We start from the raw sequence: 24,384 nt of genomic DNA on the forward strand, positions 1-24,384 counted from the left end.
CGCAAGGAAAAGGCAAAACTCACAATGCCAGAAGTACTCTATTTCTTTTTTTTTTTTAATTTTATTTTCCATAATTTACTTATTTTTTATAATTTACATCCAAGTTACTTGGCACATGGTGTAGCAATGATTTCAGGAGTAGATTCCTTAAGCCCCTTACCCATTTAGCCCATCGCCCCTCCCACAACCCCTCCAGCAGCCCTGTTTGTTCTGTATATTTAAGAGTCTCTTATGTTTTATCCCCCTCCCTGTTTTTATATTATTTTTGTTTCCCTTCTCTTACGGTCATCTGTTCTGTGTCTTAAAGTCCTCATATGAGTGAAGTGATACGATATTTGTCTTTCTCTGACTGAATAATTTCGCTTAGCATAATACCCTCCAGTTCCATCCACGTAGTTGCAAATGGCAAGATTTCTTTCTTTTAGATTGCCGAGTAATACTCCAATGTATATATATATATATACATGTACATATATATACATACCACATCTTCTTTATCCAGTCATCCATCAATGGACATTTGGGCTCTCTCCATACTTTGGCTATTGTCGATAGTGCTGCTATAAACACTGGGGTGCATGTGTCCCTTTGAAACAGCACACCTGTATCCTGTGGATAAATGCCTAGTAGTGCAATTGCTGGACCATAGGGTAGTTCTATGTTTAGTTTTTTGAGGAATCTCCATACAGTTTTCAGAGTAGCTGCACCAGTTTGCATTCCCAAGAAGTACTCAATTTCTTAACTGGTATCTGTAAACTCTTCAGCAATGTGTTTCATAGCCCAGACCAGCCCAGCTTCTCTGTGAAAAAGGTGTGATGACTGGCATTTTGGAAAACTAGGAGAGACCTGCAGCTATTGATAAACAACTTGTTAGAAATATATCAAGATTTTTTGTGTTGGTGGCATAGTTTCCAAAAGGCTCTGTAGAATCAATAGCTGAACTCAGATGCTGAACATAATAAAAGAAAAAGACCCTGTAATGAATAATATTTACCATTATGAGTAACTTTATAAAACTTATGACTTTGAAATTATTATTTGTGGTTATGCCAATTTGGAAGTCCAAAAATAACATAAATTGAAATAATGTTTTTTCCTCCAAAGCTTGAATAATCCATGCTGATGGATACTCTGAAAATAAATGAGTGCTGAACTATGCAATCAGGTTTTAGTAGTATATAAGAATTGATTTGACATATTAAGTGACTGCTGTCTGATAAATCACCATGAATTAACTTGATTCCTAACCATTCCTTTAAAAATATATTGGGTCTTTTATAGCTTATCACAGAATATCCACAGACCTACCCACTGTTGATGCCCACAGTGGTTTAGAACTCCTGATAAGGTTCACAAAGTGGCTTATGATAAGAGATGTTAACCTTATTCTCGCCTCTCCCCAAGGACCTCACAAAAGCTTCTTATTGTCAACCACTGGCAGCTCCCAGAGGTTTCCAGAAAGTACTAAGGCCTCCTACAGGGCTGATAAAAATGAAAGCGGCTCAGTCAGTTATGCTGTGCTCTGTCGATGAATATTTATTAAATTCCCAAGGAGAATAGCCAACAATAAAAAGCATCCTGCTGGCAGCATTTGGGAATTTGTGGATTCCAGAAAATACTCCTGGAATTTGATTTTTAAATAATAATCGAGGGTCTGGAGTAATTATGAAAATCGCCTGCCTCATCCAATAGTAGTATCAGTTTTGCTCCTGGCAAGAACAGTGATCTACTGAAGAGGGTGTCAGGGTCAGCAATCAGTCCTTTGGGGGACTTTTTTTTTCTTAGTAGACATAAAAAGACCCAGAGTGGTTCTCGATATCACATTTGAGACAACCCTTCTAACCTAGAAAGGCAGCTATAATTACAGAATTATAGAAACTCACTGTTCTGAATCCTGTGAATTCCTATCTTTGATTTGAGAAGAATTTTCAAGAGTATACACCATATTGCTTACCTGGTGTATAAACAAATGTAACATGTGGGTGGAACAGTCCAGTTCAGGCTTCTTTTCAGGTTACCTCTGTGACCAACCAAAATGCAGTTTTTTTGCCTTTGCTCTGTTAATTAAATCATCTCCTTCTGAAATACAGAGAAATCACTCTGAGTGGTTTTGTACTAGCTACATGTCCTCCAGAGTTCCTAAATGTCTTACACAGTAAGATACCAGCCAGGACACCTTCTATTGTTTATTTTCCAGCAGTGAAATCTTCTCTGCTGTGAACACGGTGTCTATCTCCACCTTCATCTCAATGCCCTAGATTTTCCAAAGTCCCTAATTTCGTTGGTTACCAGGGACATTTTAGACAAGAACTTTGACGTAAAGTATATAGAGTGGCTAGGTTAACTAGGTATCCCACTCAAATCCTAATTTAGCTTCTGATTTATTCTTTCACCAGAGAATTCTCAATCTATCTGGTTGTGTAATGTTTCAGCCAACCCTTTAGACTGTCTTAGCAGCCATTCCTATTTAAAAATAAAGATATGGTGAGGGGATGCTATTTTCCAAGGCTTTGTTTTACCCTAGGAAGAAGGCTCACTATTCAAAACGTTCTTTATGTTGCTAAATTACCTATCAATCCTTTAAAAAAAAAAAAAAGTGGGTACGGGGCACCTGGGTAGCTCTGTCGGTTGAGCCTCTGACTCTTGATTTCAACTTGGGTCATGATCTCACAGTTCGTGGATTTGAGCCCCACATCTGGGGCTCTTGGGATTCTGTCTCCCTCTCTGTCTCTCTCTGTCCTTCCACTTCTCTCTCTCTCTCTCTCTCTCTCAAAGGGCTTGGGATTCTGTCTCCCTCTCTGTCTCTCTCTGTCCTTCCACTTCTCTCTCTCTCTCTCTCTCTCTCTCAAAACTAAATATGTTTTTAACACAAAAAAAATCTTTAAAAAAACGAAAAAGTGGGTGCATACTGTGTCTCCTTGGACTGAAGGCTGGATCTTACAACTCCACGCCACACAGACACGAGACTGGCACACGTCCACTGACTAGGTGCCAACAGCTGTCCAGGAAAGTTAGTCCATCCCTAGAAGATGGGGAGCCAGGGTGAATTTAAGAGCATATGAATTCCTACCTTCTAAATTAATGTAGTAAGGGTTTCAGACAGAAGCTCTAAACATTTTCAATTATAATGAATTAGTGTTAGTGATGGCCTCAACCATATCCAAACTGAAGAACAAAGCAGTTTCCATTTTATAAAATGCTCTTAAAAGAACACATTTCTCTTTGTACCCCAAAACAAATGCCCTGAGGTTGTCAACTCCATTTAAGGTTTGGTTTTTTTCCCCGCCGTATCTTGGAGACCTGGTATGGGGGGGGGGGGGGGTATGCTTTTATATGCTTCCTAGAGAATGGAAATAATCTCCTTCTGAGAAATCCCAAGGTTTGCAGGATTTTATTTATTCATTTGCCTACACTAGATTTCCTGAACATTGGGCTTTAATAAGTTCCCTGGGTAAGACCTCTTCCCTGAGGTGTGTTGTGGAGAAGGCTGTTCTGCGTATTTACAAATGTAACTGGAGGTTCACTCTTTTCTAGCCGAAGGCTGCAAATGTACAGGTAGGCAGAAGACCCTCATTAATTACAGCATTCTTTGAGCTATTTTTCCCGAATGACCCTGTCTTTTCTTCTAATTATCTACATTCTTTTCTCTGTCTTTTCATGACAAAAAGCTGAGAGTTTTTGGCCCCTGTATGAGTCTGCCCATAATGCCATAACACAATATCACAGACTGGATTGCTTTAAACAACCAAAATGTATTTTCTCACAGTTCTGGAGGCTAGGAGTCCTGGATCAAGGTGCTGGCTAATTCAGCGCCTGGTGAGAGCTCTCTTCGTGGCTTGTATAGGGCCACCTTCTCACTGTGTCCTTACATGGCCTTTTCTGCTGGTGGGGGCAGGGGGTGGGGTAGAAAGAGAGCCCTTTGGTATCTCTTCTAATAAAGACACCAGTCCTACTGGATCAGGGTCCCATCCTTTTGACCTCATTTATCTTTAATTACTTCCTTAAGGGCCCCATATCCAAATATAAGCACACTAAGGATTAGAGCTTGAAAATATGAATGGGGGGGGGGGGGGGACAACACAAAAATGCAAGCCCAGGCAAGCAAGAGCTAACAAACCTGCCATCTAAAGGCCATTCCTGGAGGCTTCAGGCTGAAAGGAGGGTCTCCTAACCTAAAATAGCAATGCTTAATTGTTAGATATTTACCTGTATTTTTTTTTAACACCTTGATGGAGGATTCCGAATAGTATAAGAGGTTACAACCAAGACAAGGATGTGGTTTTCTTCCATTTGAGAGATAGAAAACCACAAAGAAACGAAACTTCCCCAACGTGTTTACAGATGGACACAACATTCTTATTATTGCTCTGGTTTGAGGCTCAGATGCAAATCCTGACTCTGGCATTTACAAACTGTGACCTCTAGCTGGTCACATGACCTCTCTTAATCAATGTCCTCAACTGTAATCTACCTCATAGAGTTGTATCGTTGAGCACAGCGCCTGGCACTCACTGGCTGACACTGTGGAGCACTTACGATCATTGCTGCCTGGGACGTGTCTCATTGCTGTAAAACAGAGGTCAGAAGTGGATTCTATTTGGGATTGACTGATATAACACACATATACTGAACCTGTGAGAGAGATTAGGCATGATTTTTGCAGACTGAAGTTCTTTCAACTGAAATCATATTGAATCAGCAGAAAGATTAAGGTATATACAGTCCTCCATGCTTCCCAGGCTATGTGGGAAACTGCATTACTGCATGAGATGTGCCATTCACAGCAAGGTAGTCTTGCCGGGAGTCTTCAGCTCGTGTGAAGCACAGAAGGTCCAAACACCCCCACCCCGATGAGCCCCACGAAGCGCTGCCCCACGACCTCCACCGAAGCCCACGTGTAAGGAGCTGAGTCCTTAAGGACCGAAGAAAAACTGTTCTCTAGAAAAAAATAATAAAATGTACTCTATAGAACATGCCCCCACATAGAACTTAGAAATGATTAAGATATAAAACCGGTAAGAATTGACAAGTGGAGACCACTGGGAGAGAGGGCCACAGTAATGCTGCGTAGGGCTTTATCTCAGCGCACACCACGCTTCCATCAGCGGCGTGGCAGGATGGAAGAACGGAAAGAGCAGGGCCTGTGCTAGTTCCTTCCGAACAGCTCCAGCGTCAGCCGGTAGGAGACAGCCTGTGTTCAGGTGCCGCCCCGGCACTTACCGTGTGGTGGCTTACTTCACTTCACTTCACTTCTCCGCTTCCTTATTGAGAAGGTGGAAATGATAGCAGTGCTGCTTACCCTGGGGTCGCTGTGGAGATGAAAGCAGATAGCACTCACAGGCACTTGGTTTAACAGGCGCTCGGCAAGTTACCACTACTGCTACTTCCTCTGGGATGCTGTGCAGGCCACCTCCCTGCTCGAAGTCTAAATTATCTTATCTACAAAAGGCAGATAACAGCGCTCCCTTGCAGCGGTTTTGTGAGGATTAAAAGAAATCATAAATCACCTAGTAGCCCGCCTTTCACATTGGCCAGAGCTAAATACACGTTAGTTCCCTACACCGGCCACCACCTCTCTGCCCCACCTGCAGCCCCCACTAAAACAAAAAGCTGAACCGTGACTGTCTTGCTATTAGAATTGTCTAGAAAAACCCACAAGTGAGGTCATATTGACCCTCACGCAGAACGGATCTACACGCCAGCGTGTGATGTGGGTCCTGGTTTCTCCTGTGTCGTGCCCCGGAAAACCCAGGTCTGTCGCTGCTGGACAGGACAATAACACGCATGCCCAGAACTCCCGAGTTAAGAAAGCCATCGGCAGGAATGAAGACTGTAGAGAGGGGTTATTCCTGCAGTCGGTCCGTGTTCCTCAAACGGTGTTCCTGGAATTTTCAAACACCTGGACCTCACTCCCTTCTCAAACCAACCACACCACCAGTTTTCTCATGTCTGTAAGTGGCCCACCGTCCCTGCAGCTGCCCAGGCCAGCACCTAGGACTCCCCCTTGATCCCTCTCGGTGCATCCCTGATTCTTCTAAAGATTTGTCCTCGTTTTTTCCCATCCTTCACTGAGTCCTAGATCCTGCCTGATCCTGCCATAAATCCAGCCACTTCTCACCACCACTGCCACCCCCTTGTCTAAATCGCCGGTACATTCTTTCCCCCCAGATAGTGCAAAAGCCTCTAAACTAGACTGCAGGGCTTCTCTCCATACTGTCTCCAATTCACTCTCAAAGGAGCCAAAGCATTAATCAGACGTCTCTCTTTCTTAAACTTCTCCAATGGCTTCTCTGGCCCTTAGAATGATGTTCAACTCAGGGATGCCTGGCTCAGTCGGAGAGACTCTCTCTCTCCCTCCCTCTCTGTCCCTCCCCCACTCATGCATGCGCTCCCTCTCTCTCTCTCTCTCAAAAATAAACATAAAAAAGAAAAAGAATGACATTCACCTAAAATTCATCCATCCCAGCCAGGAGGCTTGCCCTGAGTCTACCGCCTCCTGCCCTCCCACCCCCAACTTCCACACCGTGTGTCTTCTGGCCCCCTTGGCACTCTGCACCTGCAGGCCTGTGCCACTGTGCTCCCTTTCTCCAGAGTGCCCAGGAGATAAAAGGCAACCCCTCAGGGGCCTTCTCTCACCACCTTCAATGAATAAACATCCTCTCCCTTGATGATGCTTTGTCTCTTGGCCTATTTTATTTTCTTTAGGCACTCATCACTAAAGTGATCTTATGTGTTTGTATTTCTTGTCTGTCTCCCCACTAGAATGTATGCTTTATAGGGGCAGAGACTTGGTATTGTTCACAGCTAGGTACCCACAATCTAGAATGGTGCCTGGTGCATAGTAAGTACTTCATAAATACCTGTTGAATGAAGAGCACCCTATCATCTCATATCACCCAACACAAAAGGGGTGTGGCAGTTCTGCACAATTTAGAACCTTCCACATTATCCCCAGCTGATGTTATGTCAACTAAACCTCTCCTAGTTCTCTTGCTAATAAGGCAGTATTCTTCAGATTCTATGAATTCTACAATTTTTAAATTTTTTTAATGGTCTTGACCATTTAACAATGCATATGAGCACATTCTAGATCACTATGGTGGCTATGAACTCTGAAGCCTTCACTCCCTCTGGTCTGCTGCTATGCACACTGGTCAGGGATGGGATGTGGAGTAGGTGGGGGGAGGGTAGATTCAGCTCCTGGAAAGGCCTACATAGCTGTCTAAATCAAATGCATATACTGAACTCCAAAGCTTTTGTTTAAAAAAAAAAAAAATGTGTGTTAACTCACTTCTTCTGGCCCTCACTCCTACCCAGCCTTAGCAAAACAGTAAAGACCAATGGTACAGAATAATTCAGAATCAGAGCAACAGTGGTTTAAACTGCTAGGTTTTTACTTAGCTTTTTAATTTTTTAAATTAATGTCTAGGAAAATAATACTGATGTATATTCCTTTGAATTGGAAGAAAACAAAAAGTGCTAGTATCTATACTAGAGAAATTCAGTCCTATAAGTATGCTTTAGGAATGTTCCCATGACTGTCAGTCGGTCATGCTACTTTGGTACTTCTGTGGCCATGTTGGCTTCTAGATAATTAAGTTTCTAAATTCATTAAAGGTCTGCACTTCTGTTTATGGCAATGTCATATATTTACTTGGAATACCATTTATCTTTTCCTATAAAAATTCTTTTTTGTAGCTGTTGAGAATCCCTGGTGCTGGGAAGATCTTTAGCATTATGAGAGCAGGTGATGCAAAGGGACGGGTAAGAAATGCCAGAGGAATCCAGAACAAGGGGCCCTCCTGCTATTGTGACTGAGAGGCAGAGGTGTAACAGGGTGAAACACATGCTCTGGCATCAGGTAGAGCTCAACACAGAGCTGGCCCTGCCATTACAAGTTCCATGACCTTGGCCAAGTTATTTAACCTCCCCATGCCTTGGTTTCCTCATCTATAAAGTGGGAACAAGATCGTACTTACCACGTGGGGTAGTTGTGAAAATGAAAACTATTGTCAGCGAACCTGGCACGTAGCGAATGCTCAGTAAGTATTTCAAAAGTCAATGGATGACTTTTGTTCTTGACTTTCTTGGGCTCTTTGCTTCTAGACTTTATTCCTGTTTGGATCCTACAGTCTGCTGTGTGGATGTCTCATGCAAGAAGCCCTTTATTTAGGGGGTGTGAATGATCTCTTAAAGCAAACAGGAGGCCAAGGTCCATGTTGTGGTATTCCCATTGACTAGCCTTCTAATTTGAGATAACTCTCTTCACCTCTCTAGCTATTTGCCTTTTTTCAAAGGTAGATCATAAGCCTTACAATAGGTGAGACTATATTTTAAGGTTTGGAATATTATTCAAGTGAAAATATGTTACTATGGGCAACCTGGAATGCACGCATGAAGTCATGAAGATTTTTGAAGTATTAATTGTTGTCGAGTCTTTCCTGTTTGGGGAGGCATTTAAATTCACCTTTAACCTGTGTCTCTGAGAACAAAGCATTTCTGTGGCTGATGGTCAGGTGCCATGGCCCATGTGGCAAGGGCTAAATAAATGCACAGTGAGGAGAACCCGCCCCATCAACTTTCTTTTCCATGTACTTACCAGGTGTCACCAACGCATAATCGTCCAGTGGGCACGGGAGAGCAGAGACAGCACACACACACCATCTTGTCCTCGCCACCCAGAGGGACGGTCAGCCTGAGGTATGACTGCTCGAAGCTCCACACTCCTCATCTCGAGGGAATCTGCTGAGAAACAGAAGAACAGCAAGGAAGAGAGAAACCAGACATACGATCTTCCATAAAATGTCTCTGGAATGGACAAAACACCCTTTCTTTTGTTCCCTTGGTTTTCCCCACCCAGAAATTATTAATGAAGATTTATTGTTTTGCGGGGGAGGGGTGGTAACAGTTTGCAGTGAGTTTTCTCGCAGAATAGGTACTGGTGATTACTGGGTCTATTTAAAGCCATATTTGCACTAACCTCTGTATTAAGAGAACTATAAGGTATAATTTTTAATGTACAGATCAAGGAGAAAATCCTCAGGATTCCCTTAACCAGAATGCTAGAAATTTGAAAAGCAAGAGAGCACTTGAAAGTACCTATTTAAAATGTAAAAAAAGAGACCTCTCTACTGGTATTTTTTTGTATTTACTTAATTCAATTTTATGAAGATGGCCAAATGGACGTGCCCACAAATGAACAAGTAGAAGCTTAAGAGTTATAGTAGCAAATTGTGGGTGCCTGGCTGGCTCAGTTAAGCGTCTGACTCTTGATTTGAGGTCAGGTCATGATCCCAGGGTCGTGGGATCGAGCCCCAAATTGGGCTCCAAGCTGAGCGTGGAGCCTGCTTGAGATTCATTCTCTCTCTCTCTCCGTCTCTCCCTCCGTCCCTCTGCCCCTCTATCCTGCTTGTGCACACTCTCTCAGTCTCTAAAATTTAAAAAAAAAAAAATTAAAGAGCTGTGGTAGCAAATTGTAATAGCTAAGTGTAGTGGCCATGAAAACATCCAGCACGTTAAAGTCCAAACCTGGTAAAAAACCCCTACTTTGTTTCTTAACATTGTTTCTTACTCTTTCAAGGGATCTCAAGCCCTCCGTAGAACGAATGCCCATTGAATCAGTCCCAGAGAATAAACGTTCCGTGTCTGTCTTACAGAAAGCCCAGGGGAGAAGGCAAGAAGTGCCGGAAGGTATACGGCATGGAGAACCGAGACATGTGGTGCACGGCCTGCCGCTGGAAGAAAGCCTGCCAGAGGTTCACTGACTGAGGAGAGAGGCTCACCAAGCGGGCTGCCCTCCCCTTCCACTGCGGGTTTGGGAAAGCACTTTTGCTTCTGAACAAAACACACTTGAAGCCCAGGAAAAGCACTTCCAAGAAACTTGGTGGAATTACAGCAAAAAAATAAGGTCACCACCCTCCACTGCTCCTGCTGAGAATCCAGCCTGGAGCGGCTGTAACTATTTTTTTTTCCTTGAAAAGAAAAGTCAGCTTTTTTTTTTGCTGTATGCCTAGGTCTGCAAACTGTGGACTTCGGTAGCAATGGAACCAACAAAGCCCCTTTTACCTGGAAAGGAGGCATATTTTGATAAGCTTTCTGAATAATGCCATTTCTGAGATTTTTTGACACAGTAAAAAAAAAAAAAAGCGACGCGTTATTCAGTAGCATTTGTACAGAGAACAACACTTGCTTTCATCGTGAATACTATTTTCCCTGTTTTCCATTTGACTTCCTGGAGCGGTGCACATCATGATGTGGTGCCGGAAAGTGCAGCACTCTGGGTATCTCTTCTATGTCTTGTTTGTTTGTTGTGTTTGCAAGAATGGCCCCAGACGGAACCGTGGCTTGGAGGGTCCCAGATGGCATAAACCCGAAAGGAGATCACCAGCAGACCTCAGACCCTGAAGCTGAGTTCAGGACATCCCGCTGTAACGTTGGGAACATCTAGGAGCCTTCCTCAGATTTCTAAGAAGCCCTTCCTCCGAGAGGTGGCTCGGCTCCTTCTCTACCTGTCACAGCTCGATCAACAACTGGCACAGGTGGCCACCTGGGTAAGCCTCGATGCTTCTTTCAGGGATGCAACGCGAGCCGCAGCACAGATCCATTTGTCACTGCTTTTGTGACAGTGCTGTTGCCAGGTTAGTGGGTTGTCGGGCCGTCCCTCAAAACCCCACCACTGGCTGGTTTCAGAACAGGTAGAGAATTCCGACTATCCCAGCAGGTTTGCTGTAGACAGCGGAGTACAGCATAACACATCCCCCTCTGTTCAGAAAGACATGTGAAGTCAGCAAACCGACATCCATTCTGAGTGCACTTTCACAGGTTTTATGCTTTAGCATGTCTGGGAGATGGGTTGATGGACAATACAGACGTGATCTGAGTACATGGAAGGTCCAAAACTCTGTTTTTCTTATTCAAATACTGGCACTGTTCGCTTAGAATTTGCTCAGAGGGGAACGTACAGAACACCAAAAGGAAAATGCATGTGGGTATAGGAATCTCTCAATTTAGTAGGACCAGGGCTTGCACTGTGTTGCATTTAGCAGGTTTCCTAGCCTAGTATGTTTGTTTGTTTTGGTGGTAGTGGTGTGGGGGAGGGAGTAGTTGTCACGTTCTATATGTACGCTCATTGTCTGTGTGTCCTACTCTCGATTGCCCTGCTAAAGAGTTACTTCTCCTATACCTATGCAAAGGATTAAGAGCACCTTATAGGATGCACTGTGTCAGGATGGGGAGCCGACGATCAGCCATAGGAATGTTCAGTGAAATTGCACAGAGGAGAGGTTAATATATGTTTAGAAATTGTACATACACGTTTGTTTTAGAGTTGAAAGAAGTCAGTTAGGAATAGCAGAAATCCTTTTCCTTTTAGAAGCAAGGGAAATAGAAGGAGGTTTCACAGTGTAATAGCCACAACCTGTACATTCATAGATTTTGGCAATTTTATTTTGTAAGCTTTCATGTGACTTTTTAAATATTATTCCTCAAAAGAGATCCTGTTTTCCTCCTTCATTTATTTTTCTCTTAAAAACATGTATTTCAAGAGAGCAGGAAAAGAGCTTCCTTTACCTTCATGGGTAATTGAAAATCATGTTTAATTTCATGATTTCCAATCAATAGTAGCCACAGCACCAGCTATAATGTGTGTTTTAGTATTTATGAGGTCAGCCAGGAAAGGGCATATTTTTTTAAGGGCAGAAGTGTATTCGTATCCTCAACCCCAGCATGTCTTTTCTCCTCCCTGGAGTCCTCTTGCTTCCCTGCAGGCACCCTCTGCTGTGCCATGATGCTCCCTCTGGCCTGGTCCGGGGGGCTTGAGCTGTGGGTGGATTGCCCCGTGGCCACAATGAGTCCAGAGCCGGTGAACCACTCGAGCACTGTACTGAAATGATGGCTGGTATGCAATCCTAGAGCAGAGGTTTTTCTCTTCGGCAAATCTCCCTGGCTCTTGATCCTTGGATTAATTAAGTCCCTCATCAAAAACAATCACAGTGATGAGGGGCTAAGTCCATCCTCCCCACCTCCCAGAACTTTGGGACACAGGGAAGGAGAGGTCTTTGTCCTGGAGGGAGGTTTTGTGGCTGCGCCCTAGAGATGCAGCACATGATTCGTTCTGAGCTCTGGCCTGGAGGAGCCACGCTCAGTCCTTACCTGGGTTTTTGCCAATGCACAGGTATAAGCAGAAGCGTACAGCTGAATGCATCTTCCCTGGGATTTCTTGTCCTTTCTAAAGGCTTCTCTACACATACTCTTATGCATCCCCAGTCACGTGGGGACCCCTTTCTGCCTACTGGCCCCGGTCTCTGGGTTCTTTCTTCTCTGGCACAGGTGTGCACAGACCGTCAGTCCCTTCCTGCACACACAGACATCCATTTTTGATACCAAGGCATGTAATAACTGGAGAACCATCAAAATTACCTGGCTGGCCTTGGGAAAAAAGTGACTAACTTCTTTGCAAGCTACCCAGAAAGCTATGAATTGCAATATACAGCACTGATTGTAAAAGCCAAAATTATAGGGAAAAAAAAGACATACAGCCATTTTGTTATATTTTGGGACTAAATTAAGTGCCAAATTAAGCCCGACATCCGTTTTATGCCATCCCTGTGGTACCACGTTCTTTTATGTCTTCATTTGGCAGGGGGAGGCAGGGGGTGGGTGCAAAGGGCAGTCCCATAGCATGCTGGCTGGTTAACCAGAGCTCCGTCCATCCCACAGATCTCAGAGACTTGTCTGTTCAAAAGGAATGGCCATACTATGGATTCTGGACCCAAAGTATTTCTAAATAAGGCGTGCTCTAGCCTTTTGACCTTTCTCTCCCTTGATACTTCTTCCTTCAGAAAATAGTTCTCATCTCTGTCTAAGAAGGCATTTCATAATAACGGACAGGCATTCTTCAGGTAGCTGCAAAGCAAAGACAGTTCATCATCCAGCAGTAGTTTTAAGCCTTAGTCCTTCCCAGAGGACGTGCACCCAATTTATGGGCAGCAGTGTGACAAGCTGGAGAAGACACCCCGGTAGCAAGTGGGTAGATTGGAGGCCAGAGAGGAGACACAAGAGATCCATGGACATCTGGCTCCCACTCACCTTGTTAATGCTGATCGGCCAGTGGTGAGTGTCCCTGGACACCTCGGAGGGAGCTGTCATGTCATCCCTCCAGGAGCAGCTGCCACTCCCGTGCACGTCTCTAGTGGGCACGGACCTCCCTCCACCTTACTTGCCGGAAAGTTTCCTCTCCTGGTTGGTAAAACCCAGGGTCAGGAAGAAGGCAGTGGGTTTCTGAACGGGTGCGGGCTCCACGGTGAAGTGCCTGTCAGCAGCTCCGTGCACCGGGTGCCCTTTATTAGGTGTTTCCCTGTCCATTCACAACTGTGTTGCAGATGAACACTTTCAGTAGAGAATGATGGGTGTTGCAGTTCCTGGGCTTTCCAAAATCTTCTTAAAGAAATAGTCACATGAATGGTGCAAAAGATTTCTGAGACCGAAATGCCTCGATCCCATTTCAAGATTGTCTGCGTTTAAGTCGGCTGCCTATGGTGTCACACCAAGCCACGCTTTTGAAAGCCGCCCTGGGTTCCGTAGTAGCCAGCACGGCTGACCTGAGTCCTCCTTCATCCGGCTTCACCGGAAAACAAAAGAGCAGCATTCACTTGCAAATGTTTAGAGGCAGGTGGCAAGAACTGTACATATAGGAGAGGATACCTTGAGAATAGTAGCAAAATACTGTAAATAATATTCATTTCCTCAGGGAAAATTAAAGGGTATGTGAAAGATAGATCTGGAAGATCCTAAGACTAGAAAGACTTTTATTATCTCTAGAGTCTTTCCCAGTCAGAACAGTTTGGGTGGTATTTTTGTTTTTAACGAACATGATAATTATTTCAAGACAAATTTACATGAAGTGGACGATGTCAACTTTTTGAGGAGCAGTGCTCTATGGAAACGAGCAGTTTCTTTGTAGCTGACCTGCAGTCTAAGGCTGACATTTGAACCACAGGCACAGTCCCTGGTGGGTATTCACAGACTGGTGTAAGGCTTTTTCTGAATGTAATTGTGAGTCCGAAGCCTCGGTGTTCCTTTTCATAATCACCCGGTTGATGACTGTACACAGAATTCTGTAGGCGAAGGTGTTAAAGACGTGCACTTTGCATTAATAGCATGTTAAGGAGCAAACTTCCATGGACTTTTGCGGACAAGGTGCTGCTTTTTCTCATGACCCTGTAGAATTTCTACTGACCACATCAACTGTAGCATTGACCTGTATGAAGACAGGGAAGGATTTGTGCATACAAATGAATGGAAACAGAGCCGAATTCATGAATATGGATGAGGCTGTGGATCATTTTGGAGAAGACGCTGGGTACATGGGTCAACTGGAAATTTCATTTCTCTAAGAAAATAACCCTACCAGCGGCACATACGCTCTCCCTGTTCCTCATACCTGTGGGGATTCCTCTCTACTGGAACTGTTCCGTTGTGTCTTTTTGCATTGTAACTTGTCAAAGCAGAAGTTGGTAAATAAAATGAGATTAGCACTTTTAGGTACCAATTGTATCACTATGTAATGCACACCAATAGAGCAAGGAAGTATAAACTGCATTTAAGACCGACCGGTTTGCTTATTGTGAGTGACTCTGAAAAAGCCCATACCCAATGATATACATGCTTTAAAAGGTGTACCTATCATAGGACCAGAAATCAAAGTGGGAATCTTACTTCTGGTCCTGTTTTGTAAATAGTTGCTTTTTTTTTTTTTTTTTTTTTTTTGAAGACAATCTCATGTTTTATAACTTCTCATGTGGGTCTGAGAATCACAATGGTAATGTGTTATATCAAAATGTAATCTTAAATACAATAGCAATTATAACTTAATTTTCCAAATAAGACAAGAAATATACTGCTTTAGGCTTCTACAATTCGGAGAGACATGACACTTTTATAATAAGCATTGGTACTTCTCAAGTAAACAGAACTGGAAATATTTTACAAGATGCAGTGTTTTGTAATCACAAAGAACATGAACATTTTGTGGGAAATGACCTTGGTTTTATACATTGTAGCTTATTTTTTAAAATACAGTACTTACCAGACAGGAAGTCTTAATATTATAAGCAATTCCTGCTCTCCAAACAAAGGGCTATGCCTCTTTTAAGCAAGTGTTTTTGATGCATATCTTTTCAATTAACCCTCTGCAGCAAGGGTAGAAATGCAGATCAGATGGAAAGATTATTACAAGAGAATCAAGATAGCAACAGCTACTCCTTTTATCATTGCCAGTGTGTTTTCAACGGATTATGGGAAAAGACACTTTAAGAATCAACCATATGTATCTTAAATGGGAAAATATTAATAGATATGCTTGTAAGCAATGGGAGAAACATTCTTTAAATTCTTTAGTGTAAAATGAGATTCTGTCACAAAGACCAGCTTACCACAAACCTGCATTTAACTAGCAACTATCATTTGCTGGTAATTCCTGAAATCTTGGTATTGTAAGCCCAAAGATAGACTTTTTAGGTGATCAGTGGTGTTTGAGATAATTTTTTCCTCAGCACTAACTAAATAACTTTAATTTTCTTATCAAAGCAAGTGCTTGATTTTTCACAAGAGGAACAGACATGCCAGGTTGCGATCAGAAAGTCACTGTATTCCCAAGGGAGAGAGCCATGGAGAGTCTATTAACTGCACAAATAGTTTTGAGCTTTGCCAAAACCATTTCATAATGCTGTACAGTTTCTTCTAGCCCACTCACTGTTAAAAAAATAAATAAATAAAGCATCTTCTCTTTCTAAGATGTCAGTAACTCAAAAGCTAATTAGCAATATGCAGATAACATCAAAAGACAAGCTGGCATAGAATGACCGTATATCCATTGGGCAACTCCTGTGGAGTGGTCAGAGGGTCACTCAGACCTTGCTTTCAAATAGCTTTTAGAATGTGCACCCATGAGGACTAGAAATGCACGGAGATATGGAAAACCACGCACAGCCTCGGCTCCTGGTCTCTGAGATGAGGCAGTCTGCAAATCTCTATCTTTATCGTCCCTTGAATATCTCCATTGTTAGCATTAAATCCCCAAGAAGTGTTCACTGCTGTATGGTTTTGAAGCAAATGAGCCTTGCTTCATTTTTCAATAGAGGCTTCCTAATGGTTTATAGCAGAAGCCTTAGAAAAGCCAGGCAGTATCTGTAAATGAACAATTCAGATCAGGCAAAACAGGGACACCACAGAATGGTAGAGATCATTGTGAGCCAGACCGCCCATGCACCCACTGCATGGGGCACCCAGCTCCAGACAATCAGAACCATGCAGAAATCAGGCCCAGGGCTGCTAGATCTTCTGACTCGGAAATACGGTGTTACATGACATTTAAGTGTTGACAGCTAACTCAAATTCTTGGCCAACACTGTACAGACCAAAGAGAACCCACACGGGGCAGACAGCAGCCTTCGGCCACCGGTTTCATCTCGCGTTCCGTGGGAGATGTTGGGGAAGGCACATCTCACATTCCACGGCCATCGGGTCAACTTCCTCCCTCAGCCCCACAAACTCACTCGTGGGCACAATCTGGGCAACTAAAATCAAAGAAATCATTCTCATGGAAGACTTGAATATAAAAATACAGTATCCTTAAACTAGCCTTGCCTCTGATCAAAATACTCTGAAGTACTATCCAGCTCCGCCCCACCCCGCCCCCAGGCCAGGCCCCAAAGCATTGATTGAATAACTGTCATCCCAACTTCAGTTTTCACTACCGTGACCACTGTGATGAGGGGCTGGCAAAGAGCAGCCTTATGCCTTCAAGAAGGCAGCCAAGAGCCCCTGCAGCTGAAGACAGCCCACTTTGCCTCCTCGTGCCAAAGCCCTGTGCCAGCCCCTCCACACTCCCTCCCGCTCCATCCTGCCTCGTGAGTCTTCATTCCAGGGTGAAATTTCCATTGTTTCATCTCCCATATAGCAACATCCTGGTTTCAGACCTGGTAGGTACTTTAGAATGTCCACTAACCCCAAAATGGAGTTTTTCCACATAGAGAACCCTAGCATCTTTGTCCGAGGGCAAAGACGAAATGGGAATAAATGTGTCATGGAAAAAATTAGAAGCTGCTGCTTTTGCTTGGGAGGACTAAGTGACTTCCGGCTGTGTCTTACACCAGAGTCCTGATGGTGTTGGCATCGTCGCTAACCCTTTCACACATATAATAAAGTAGGGGTCTTTCAGAGACACTATTTCATTTGACCTTCCTAAGCATCCAGGGCACAACAGGGATACTTAGGATCACCTCCAAGGCCAACCCACAATAGTCTTAAATCTGTGAGTCAGCCTTATCACTGCCCAAAAGGAGGAGGGGAAGCACTTGGAAAGCACTGGCTCAGACCTTAGTCTTCCAGACACTAACCCTGAAAAGACCCAGGGACCCACCACGTTCCCATCCTTTCAGCCCATCTTTCCGCATGGAAACAAAGAGCAGACTCATTCACACAGTCACATGCAAACTCAATCCTCCCGACTGTATCCCTTTAGGGTGCTGCCGTGCCCCCACTCCCTAAGTTCCCACCATCTAAGTGGTTAATTACAGGAGTTTCTTAGCTAATGTGATGTTCTGAGTAAACGTTTTGACTCCTTGGGAAAAAAAAATTATTTTGCTAACATGCAACGCTTATTATCCATCTAAAGGCAAATTGATGCCAGAAAATTTTAAAGCAGCTCAAAATTACAACTTTTCATGATCCAATCAACAGGTACTGTCAACTCAAAGTTGGAAACACCTGGTAATATGGTTAAGTCACGTTTAAATACGAATGCAATTTAAACAACACCGTCAACGCCTGAGATTTCTGTCACCATGAGGGACTAAAAGGCTGTCCAGCGATGAACAGGCTGCTTCAGGCCTTCGCCCTGTCGTTGGCCAGGCTTCACATCATGAGGTTAGGGTACTCACGGGAAGTTTAGTCATGGAGCTAGAAGGGGCCTAAACCATTATGGCCTGCACCTACTTCAGTAACAGGCTTTTTGATAAATGAGACTTGTATTATTTGTCTGGAAATACAGTGCTGGGGGAGGACTCTCCTCCTCTGCAGGAAAAGAAGTCCGTTTTGCAATGGTTAGCGCCAATGCCAGGTCAGTGGCGGGGCTGAGTGAACAAGGAGAAAGCTGAGGCTCCCAAAGAAAATAACTACAGATTTTGAAAGAAGGCAGAGACTGTGAATTCGATGCTCAAATTAAGGTCCTCGTTAAAAAAAAAAAAAAAAGTTATTTCATAGTGGGCGCCATTCACATAATTTTTAACTGCCAGCTTCCAAAGAAAGAATCCCCTTTATTTGTTATGAAAATGTTAAGAATTCAATGCTTGAGTCCGATTAACTATTACATTTACTTACTAGGGGCGGTTCCCTAAATTTTTAATTCAGAAGATTCACCACAGGAGAAAGTAGCAACTCCTGAAAAAGGCAAGAGAGCAGTCATTAAAAAACAAAATTTTCTTAAAAAAAAATATATATATAATAATAATAATAAAAGTTGCTCATCTATTTTCTTCTGAATTCCCTCTACATCTCTGACTAAAGAGGAAAACCAGGACTCTCGAGAAGAAATTGAACTTAAAGAGAACAGTTGCTGTTCTGGTGATTAGTTTTTTTCCCCATTCTTGGCAACCTCCTTGTGTCCACTGGTGTGACCTTATTGAGGCCACAATGTTATTATGTATGTTCGCCTCCAGAAGTTACAGATTAAGCACGTTTGCTTCTGTGCTGATTTCTCACTCTTCAGTTAAGGTCCAGGGGGACAAACATCACTACGACTCGTATGGGAGGCTCCGTGAGGCGATCCTCTTCTTTCGGAGAAAAATTTCCATCTGTCTAAACAGTTTTGGGTGATCATTCAGAGGGCAGGTCAGTCAGCACCCAACCTGCAACGCTCATCACAAAAGACTCGAACAGACTTGCCAAGAAAGAATGACAAGGCAGATACCTAATCATTTCACCTGGACTCAAAGCCTCCACGCAAGTCACCTGCCCACTGGGCCCGTCCACGGGGTGTGCCGGCTGCATGATCAGAACCAACATGGAAGGACAGAGGAAGAGAGCTTCACATTTAGTTTCTCTGGGCCCTGGCCTCCGCCCACAATTATACAGCATGAGAATGGACTTATCCTCTGTTATGTGAAAGTGGCCCCTTCAAGGTATAATTGTTTTCACTTGGTGTTTACGCAAGGAGAAAACTACTCCAGTTCTCATTGTTAAGCACTTGCCCCTCACCCTGGCGGAGCCCTCTTCCCATGCTTTGGGCACACGTGGCCAAGACAAAGGGGGAAATGGTAGAGCTTTTGGGGCCAGCAGTGCCAGAGCTGGGATTACCCCTCAGGGATCTACAAGTGTAGTGGAATTATAAACTGCCCCCCTCCAAAAACAGCATGCATCTCTTTGCAGATTACAAACCCTTGCTTTGCTTTTTTCGCCTTTTTATCCTATACTCTGCTAATTGGAAATCAATGACTGTGACTTGACCAAGCCCTGTGATGATAGCAAAGCCCCTTCTTCCAAAGTATCCCGACTGTTTGGGGAACCTCTGTGATCACTGGTAGAAAGCTTTAGAATAGATTTAGATTTTTAGGAAAGAGCTCAATACCCCCAAATGTTCCACGACTTCAATAACTGAAAATGCTCTGGGTGTAAAATAACCCAGGAATGTGGATTATTTATGTTTTAAAAAAATGTCATTAATCAATATTTTCCTACAACGCGACCTAGAACTCCTATTTTTGTAATTAACGGTTGGACGATGGTCAACCATTTAAGCATATGCTCTCTGGAATAACCAGATACTAGTGTAGTTTCCAAAGTGTTTCGTGTCTCAAAATCTATATACTTAGAGGAAGAACTCAGGATAAGAAAAAAATCGCTAGGTCCCAAAGGGTTCATGACTATCATCAAATGCAACTGCCAAGTGGCCTGCGGTCATCTTTTTCAAATGAGGGGCCTGGGGAGTAAGAGAACAACAGTTATCACAAACCCTCCGTTGCCCTTAGTCCACGATAAGGTTTTTAAAAACCTCTGCTTTTAAAAATTAAGCCATCTTTCAAATTGTTTTCTATACCAAATCTAAAATATTAAAATGAAATTATAAAATATTTCAAATGGGGTATTTACTGGAAATGCTGTCAGTAGAAAGCATTGCTTTTTAGTGCCTGCTAAACAGGTAAAGATGGACGGAAGAGAAAGAAGCAGTCCCTTCTGTGTGATGCCAGGGGTAAAAAGACAGGCGTTAACTAGTAACTGGGCACTAATTCAAAGCAATGTGGCGATGCTATCCAATTTTTACAGATCTTTTGAAATACAATCTTACCACCATTTGGGGGTAAGTACTTGCTTACAAAAAATCTTTAATATTAGTGAATGAATGTATGAAGCTACAAACTATGCATTTTCCAAGAGTAACATGTATTTTATATCGAATCCAAGTAAATTGTTTTCATAGACTTATCACAACCACAAATTATGAAAATAAACTTGAATGCATAACATTGTGGGAATGTGGGACTCCCATCTATATTCTTCCAGCTGATATTTTTAAAGACAGCGCATTGAAACTTCAGGCTCTAAACAAATACAGCCAGTAAGGTAAATAAATGGGAAATGGTTTATATGTTACTGCGTAAGCAGAAATGAGAAATGCTGGCTGTTACAAATGTGCCCGGTTTTTTAAAGGTGGATATTCTAGTAACACTGGATTAGCAGGCAAACAAAACTGCATAAGGTTAATGAGCATCGCATTGGATAAACATAGCATAGGTTGTGTCTGTTGTGTTTACTTCTCGATCTAATAACAAAAACTATTCTCCAAAGGGTTTGGGTTGTACAGTTTCAAAGAACAAAATATAAAAATGCTGTCCAGCAAAGCAAATCATTGAGCTTTTTTCAAAATCACATGGAGATAATTACTTTACATGTCTGGAACGTCCGTATAGAATATACACACGTTTCTTCAGCGCTCTTGTTGATTTTGTATTTCTGTGGAACCTTTTCCCCTAATAATTTATCCTTGCTCCTCAATCAGTAACTTCCTACGTTGCTCGGCATGAAAACATATTCTTTCCTTCTTCTGACAAGGGTTGAAAGAAAGAACTTTCTTTCTTTCTTTCTCTTGCCATTCTGGCTCTCTTCTACGTCCGCTGAGAAAGTTTCTCAACTGTTCGTAGAAATACGGAAAATATGGAAAAACGCACTTCTAAGCCTGGTACTTACGGTTATACTGGATATGTTTGCTACCTATTTAGAAGTTATTGGGGATGGGGACGTGTCTTTTTATATGATTTTTAGCCAAATTCAGATGTTCTGATACTCCACTTCTGAATACCTATCTGACTGTAAATACAGCCTGTGGAGGTTCAGGTTAATTAACCTTTCATGTGACTGTTCCTCAGCCATGCTCCTTGCCAGCTGTTGGCACACTGTACATAGATTTGTTGAATGTTTCAATGATGTTGTTTTTCTAAATGCTGTTCTCTAAAACAACTTTTTGAATGTTTTTTGCTTTCCATTGTTCAGGACTTTGTGTGTTGATTTAAAAAAAAAAAAAAAGTTTCCTAAATATTTAACACCAGGAAAAAGATTTAAAATAAACTGGTGCTAATTGAAATAGAAGAAACATTTCAGATTTGAAGACTTACAATATAAGATGTTCACACCAGTTAAACTATCTAAACTGCACTTTCCCGCGGGGACAGCTGTCATCTACCTGCAATGGGCATCAGGAGGACCACTGAATGTTTACAGTCTCTGTGGCCCATTTAAGTGTAAAATACAAAAATGGCACTGTCCCCCCAGAGTTGAGGATTTGCCGCATTGGTCCTATGGAAGCATTGAAGTAGAAGTAAAGGCTTATAGTAAGAATCAATTTAGTAATAGTCTTCTGGTCTTTGGACTTTCATGTTCTGTGATGCTTAGCTGTAACAATGAATATGGTGTTGCCAATGTAGTCTGACATCATCGTTGACCTGTACTTACTGCGTGTATGGTTCTACCTTGGGTTGCACTGGCACATGCCACGCCAGAACACTGGACTTTCAGTAAGACCATTCTGACTTCTACAATGTCCACACACATGAATTTAAATGCACTTGTAACTGGTTAATTACCATGGAGTCTAACTTCCACTTAATAAAAGTTTTTGTGTACCTGCTTCTATTTGGGGGCTATTTATTTAAGCAAAAAATAACTAACTAAATACCCAAGAAAGGCTCACCGAGGGTTCGAGGTTTTACCACAGTTGTAAAAATAATTTAAAACCAAAGGGATGTCTTCCCCGTATCAACGTTCACCATCAAGGCTATCTTTAGGAACGTGGAAGGCACACCTTCCTTCTACAGTTCATCCCCTGTAACTACAATTCAAACCCATCCCCTTGGCCGTGACTGCCCAGATAAGTTAGCTGCTCACCCTGTGTTGCTAGTCGAAAGGTGATGTCTCTTCTAGCCCAAGCCAGCCTACCCCTACCCCAGAACAACACTGGGTCCACTAAAACCTGATATATTCACCTACAAGAGCCAAGCATATATATGTGCGCAGCAAGTAGGAGGCTTTGGAGTTCAACAGACTTGAGCACAAATCCAAGTTTGGCCTCTTGCAAGGTAAATGACTGGACAAGTGATTTAACCCTTCTAAGTGCCATCCTTGCCATGGGACACGATGATGAAAAAGAGGAGAACTAATTAGCCTGGCTTGGACAGTATCTTTATCTACTCCTAGTCCAATCATCCCTAGCTGGGATGGGCAGGATTATGACCCCTGTCCTACCACCTGGCCCAGAGAATTTTCCACAAATGGGGCTATTGTGAGAATGACCTAAAGTAACACATCACAATGCATAGAGAAGTAGTCCACAAAAGGAAGCCAAAATACTCAAACACTGGAACCCTCAGAGATCCAGAGTGAATGCTTCCAAATACCAGAATTTTCTTTTCAGCTTCTTAAAAACATTATTTCTGAAATAAGAATGTCCTGCCTTATTAAATGCTTACACAGCACATCTAAATGTGTTCTTGGTTACTCCTGATCACCATTATTTCATCAATAGAATGTGCAGTGGAGACAGTTTTATAGTTCGGCCTATTCCAGAACTGAAGGGCTGTGCCATTGGAAGCCCACTGCTTTCTTTCATGCCGCCCCCAGCCCCAGCTCAGTTCCCGGCCACTGAACCTCTGTGATTTCCTTGTATTTGGCACAGGGGACACTGAGCCCCTCGCCTTTCCTGAGATTCAGTAGAACAGCAAGTAAGACTAGCCTTCCCGAATTCCTACTGTGTGCTGGGCAATGTGCTAGATGCTTTCACGTGGTCATCTCACTGAGTTCCCACAACAGCTCTACGTGTGGGAACTGTCACCCTCATTTTCTCCAAAAGGAAGTATCTTCCAAAAAAGTTAAGCAACTGACCCAAGACTACTCAGCCCAGATGGACACTGGCATCCCCTACCTCTGACCCTGCCCACTGGATGTTCTGTGTCTTTAGGGGCTGCTAGCATATGAGTGTATTGTGACTTATCTAAAGCAGGTAAGTCCTAAGTTCCCTATTGCCTTTCCTCTGCTCTTGAACCAGGTGTGGGCTGCTCTTCACCTCATTACTGCTTCCCATCTCCTCCCTGTTGTCCACGTGTTTGCTGCTGTTCATTCTCATCTCTTCTGGCTCCAGTTCCTCCCCAGAATCCAAAGCCACTGCAGGACAGCTGGGCCCTGTATTCACATCCAACAGTCAGAGTTCTCCCATGCTTCCCCGCAACACGTCGGCCAGGCGCACGTCCACATGGACGCCAGCCCTCCTTCCACAGCCTTAGCATCCTCAGGCCTCCCGAAGATGGCTTCCACACAGTTAACCTTCAGTGCCTACGTTTATGCGATGAAAGAGGATGGACATAGCAACCTCTGTCAGTGGTGCTCAAACCGTACATTCTTTTTTTTTTTTATTTTTTTTTAATGTTTATTCTTGAGAGAGTGTGAGCAGGGGAGGGGCAGAGTGAGAGGGAGACACAGAATCTGAAGCAGGCTCCAGGCTCCAAGCTGTCAGCACAGAGCCCGACGTGGGGTTCGAACTCACCAACCATGAGATCATGATCTGAGCTGAAGTCGGACGCTTAACTGACTGAGCCACCCAGGCACCCCTCAAACCGTACATTCTTGATTCTCTCAGGCTCTCCCTCCAAGGTTCCAGGAAGCTCTCCTCTGAGAGCCACTTGCAGAGGCTATAGCCTCAGGGGCAGGAAGCAGGAGAAAATACTGAGAATCTGGACTATAGGTTTGTCTTGCAAGGTTATATGTAGATCCTCTATTTGCAAACAAGTTTTTACCAAGCGCTTCTTATCTAAAGGGATGCTAAACAGCAAAAGCTTATGAAGT

The 24,384-nt window shown here is 43.2% G+C and overlaps 1 protein-coding gene and 1 long non-coding RNA gene across 4 annotated transcripts in view; one reads left to right on the plus strand and one right to left on the minus strand.

Annotated features, from left to right (window-relative positions):
• Positions 1–22,182, plus strand: part of ZNF704 (zinc finger protein 704) — a 191,790-nt gene extending 169,608 nt beyond the window's left edge. Inside the window, exons 7-9 of one of the 3 annotated variants that reach the window (XR_005794130.1) lie at positions 8,603–8,700; positions 9,657–10,550; positions 17,740–22,182. Coding sequence is in view for 1 of the 3 variants with exons in the window: in XM_040487522.1 (XP_040343456.1) it covers positions 8,603–8,700; positions 9,657–9,768 (210 nt within the window). In the remaining 2 variants the exon portion in view is untranslated. Of the gene's footprint in view, positions 1–8,602; positions 8,701–9,656 lie in introns of all 3 variants that reach the window. The other 2 variants (XR_005794131.1, XM_040487522.1) reach the window with 2 other exon arrangements.
• LOC121038072 (uncharacterized) lies at positions 630–8,711 on the minus strand. The gene is made up of 4 exons (XR_005794132.1): positions 8,600–8,711; positions 5,221–5,309; positions 1,955–2,079; positions 630–974 (listed from the first exon to the last, which is right to left on the minus strand). It is a non-coding gene; the product is annotated as an uncharacterized LOC121038072 (long non-coding RNA).
• Positions 22,183–24,384: the final 2,202 nt, after the last annotated feature.

This window comes from Herpailurus yagouaroundi, unplaced genomic scaffold (genome assembly GCF_014898765.1).
Source record: "Herpailurus yagouaroundi ecotype Mexico unplaced genomic scaffold, PumYag 165, whole genome shotgun sequence".
Classification (NCBI taxonomy): domain Eukaryota; kingdom Metazoa; phylum Chordata; class Mammalia; order Carnivora; family Felidae; genus Herpailurus; species Herpailurus yagouaroundi.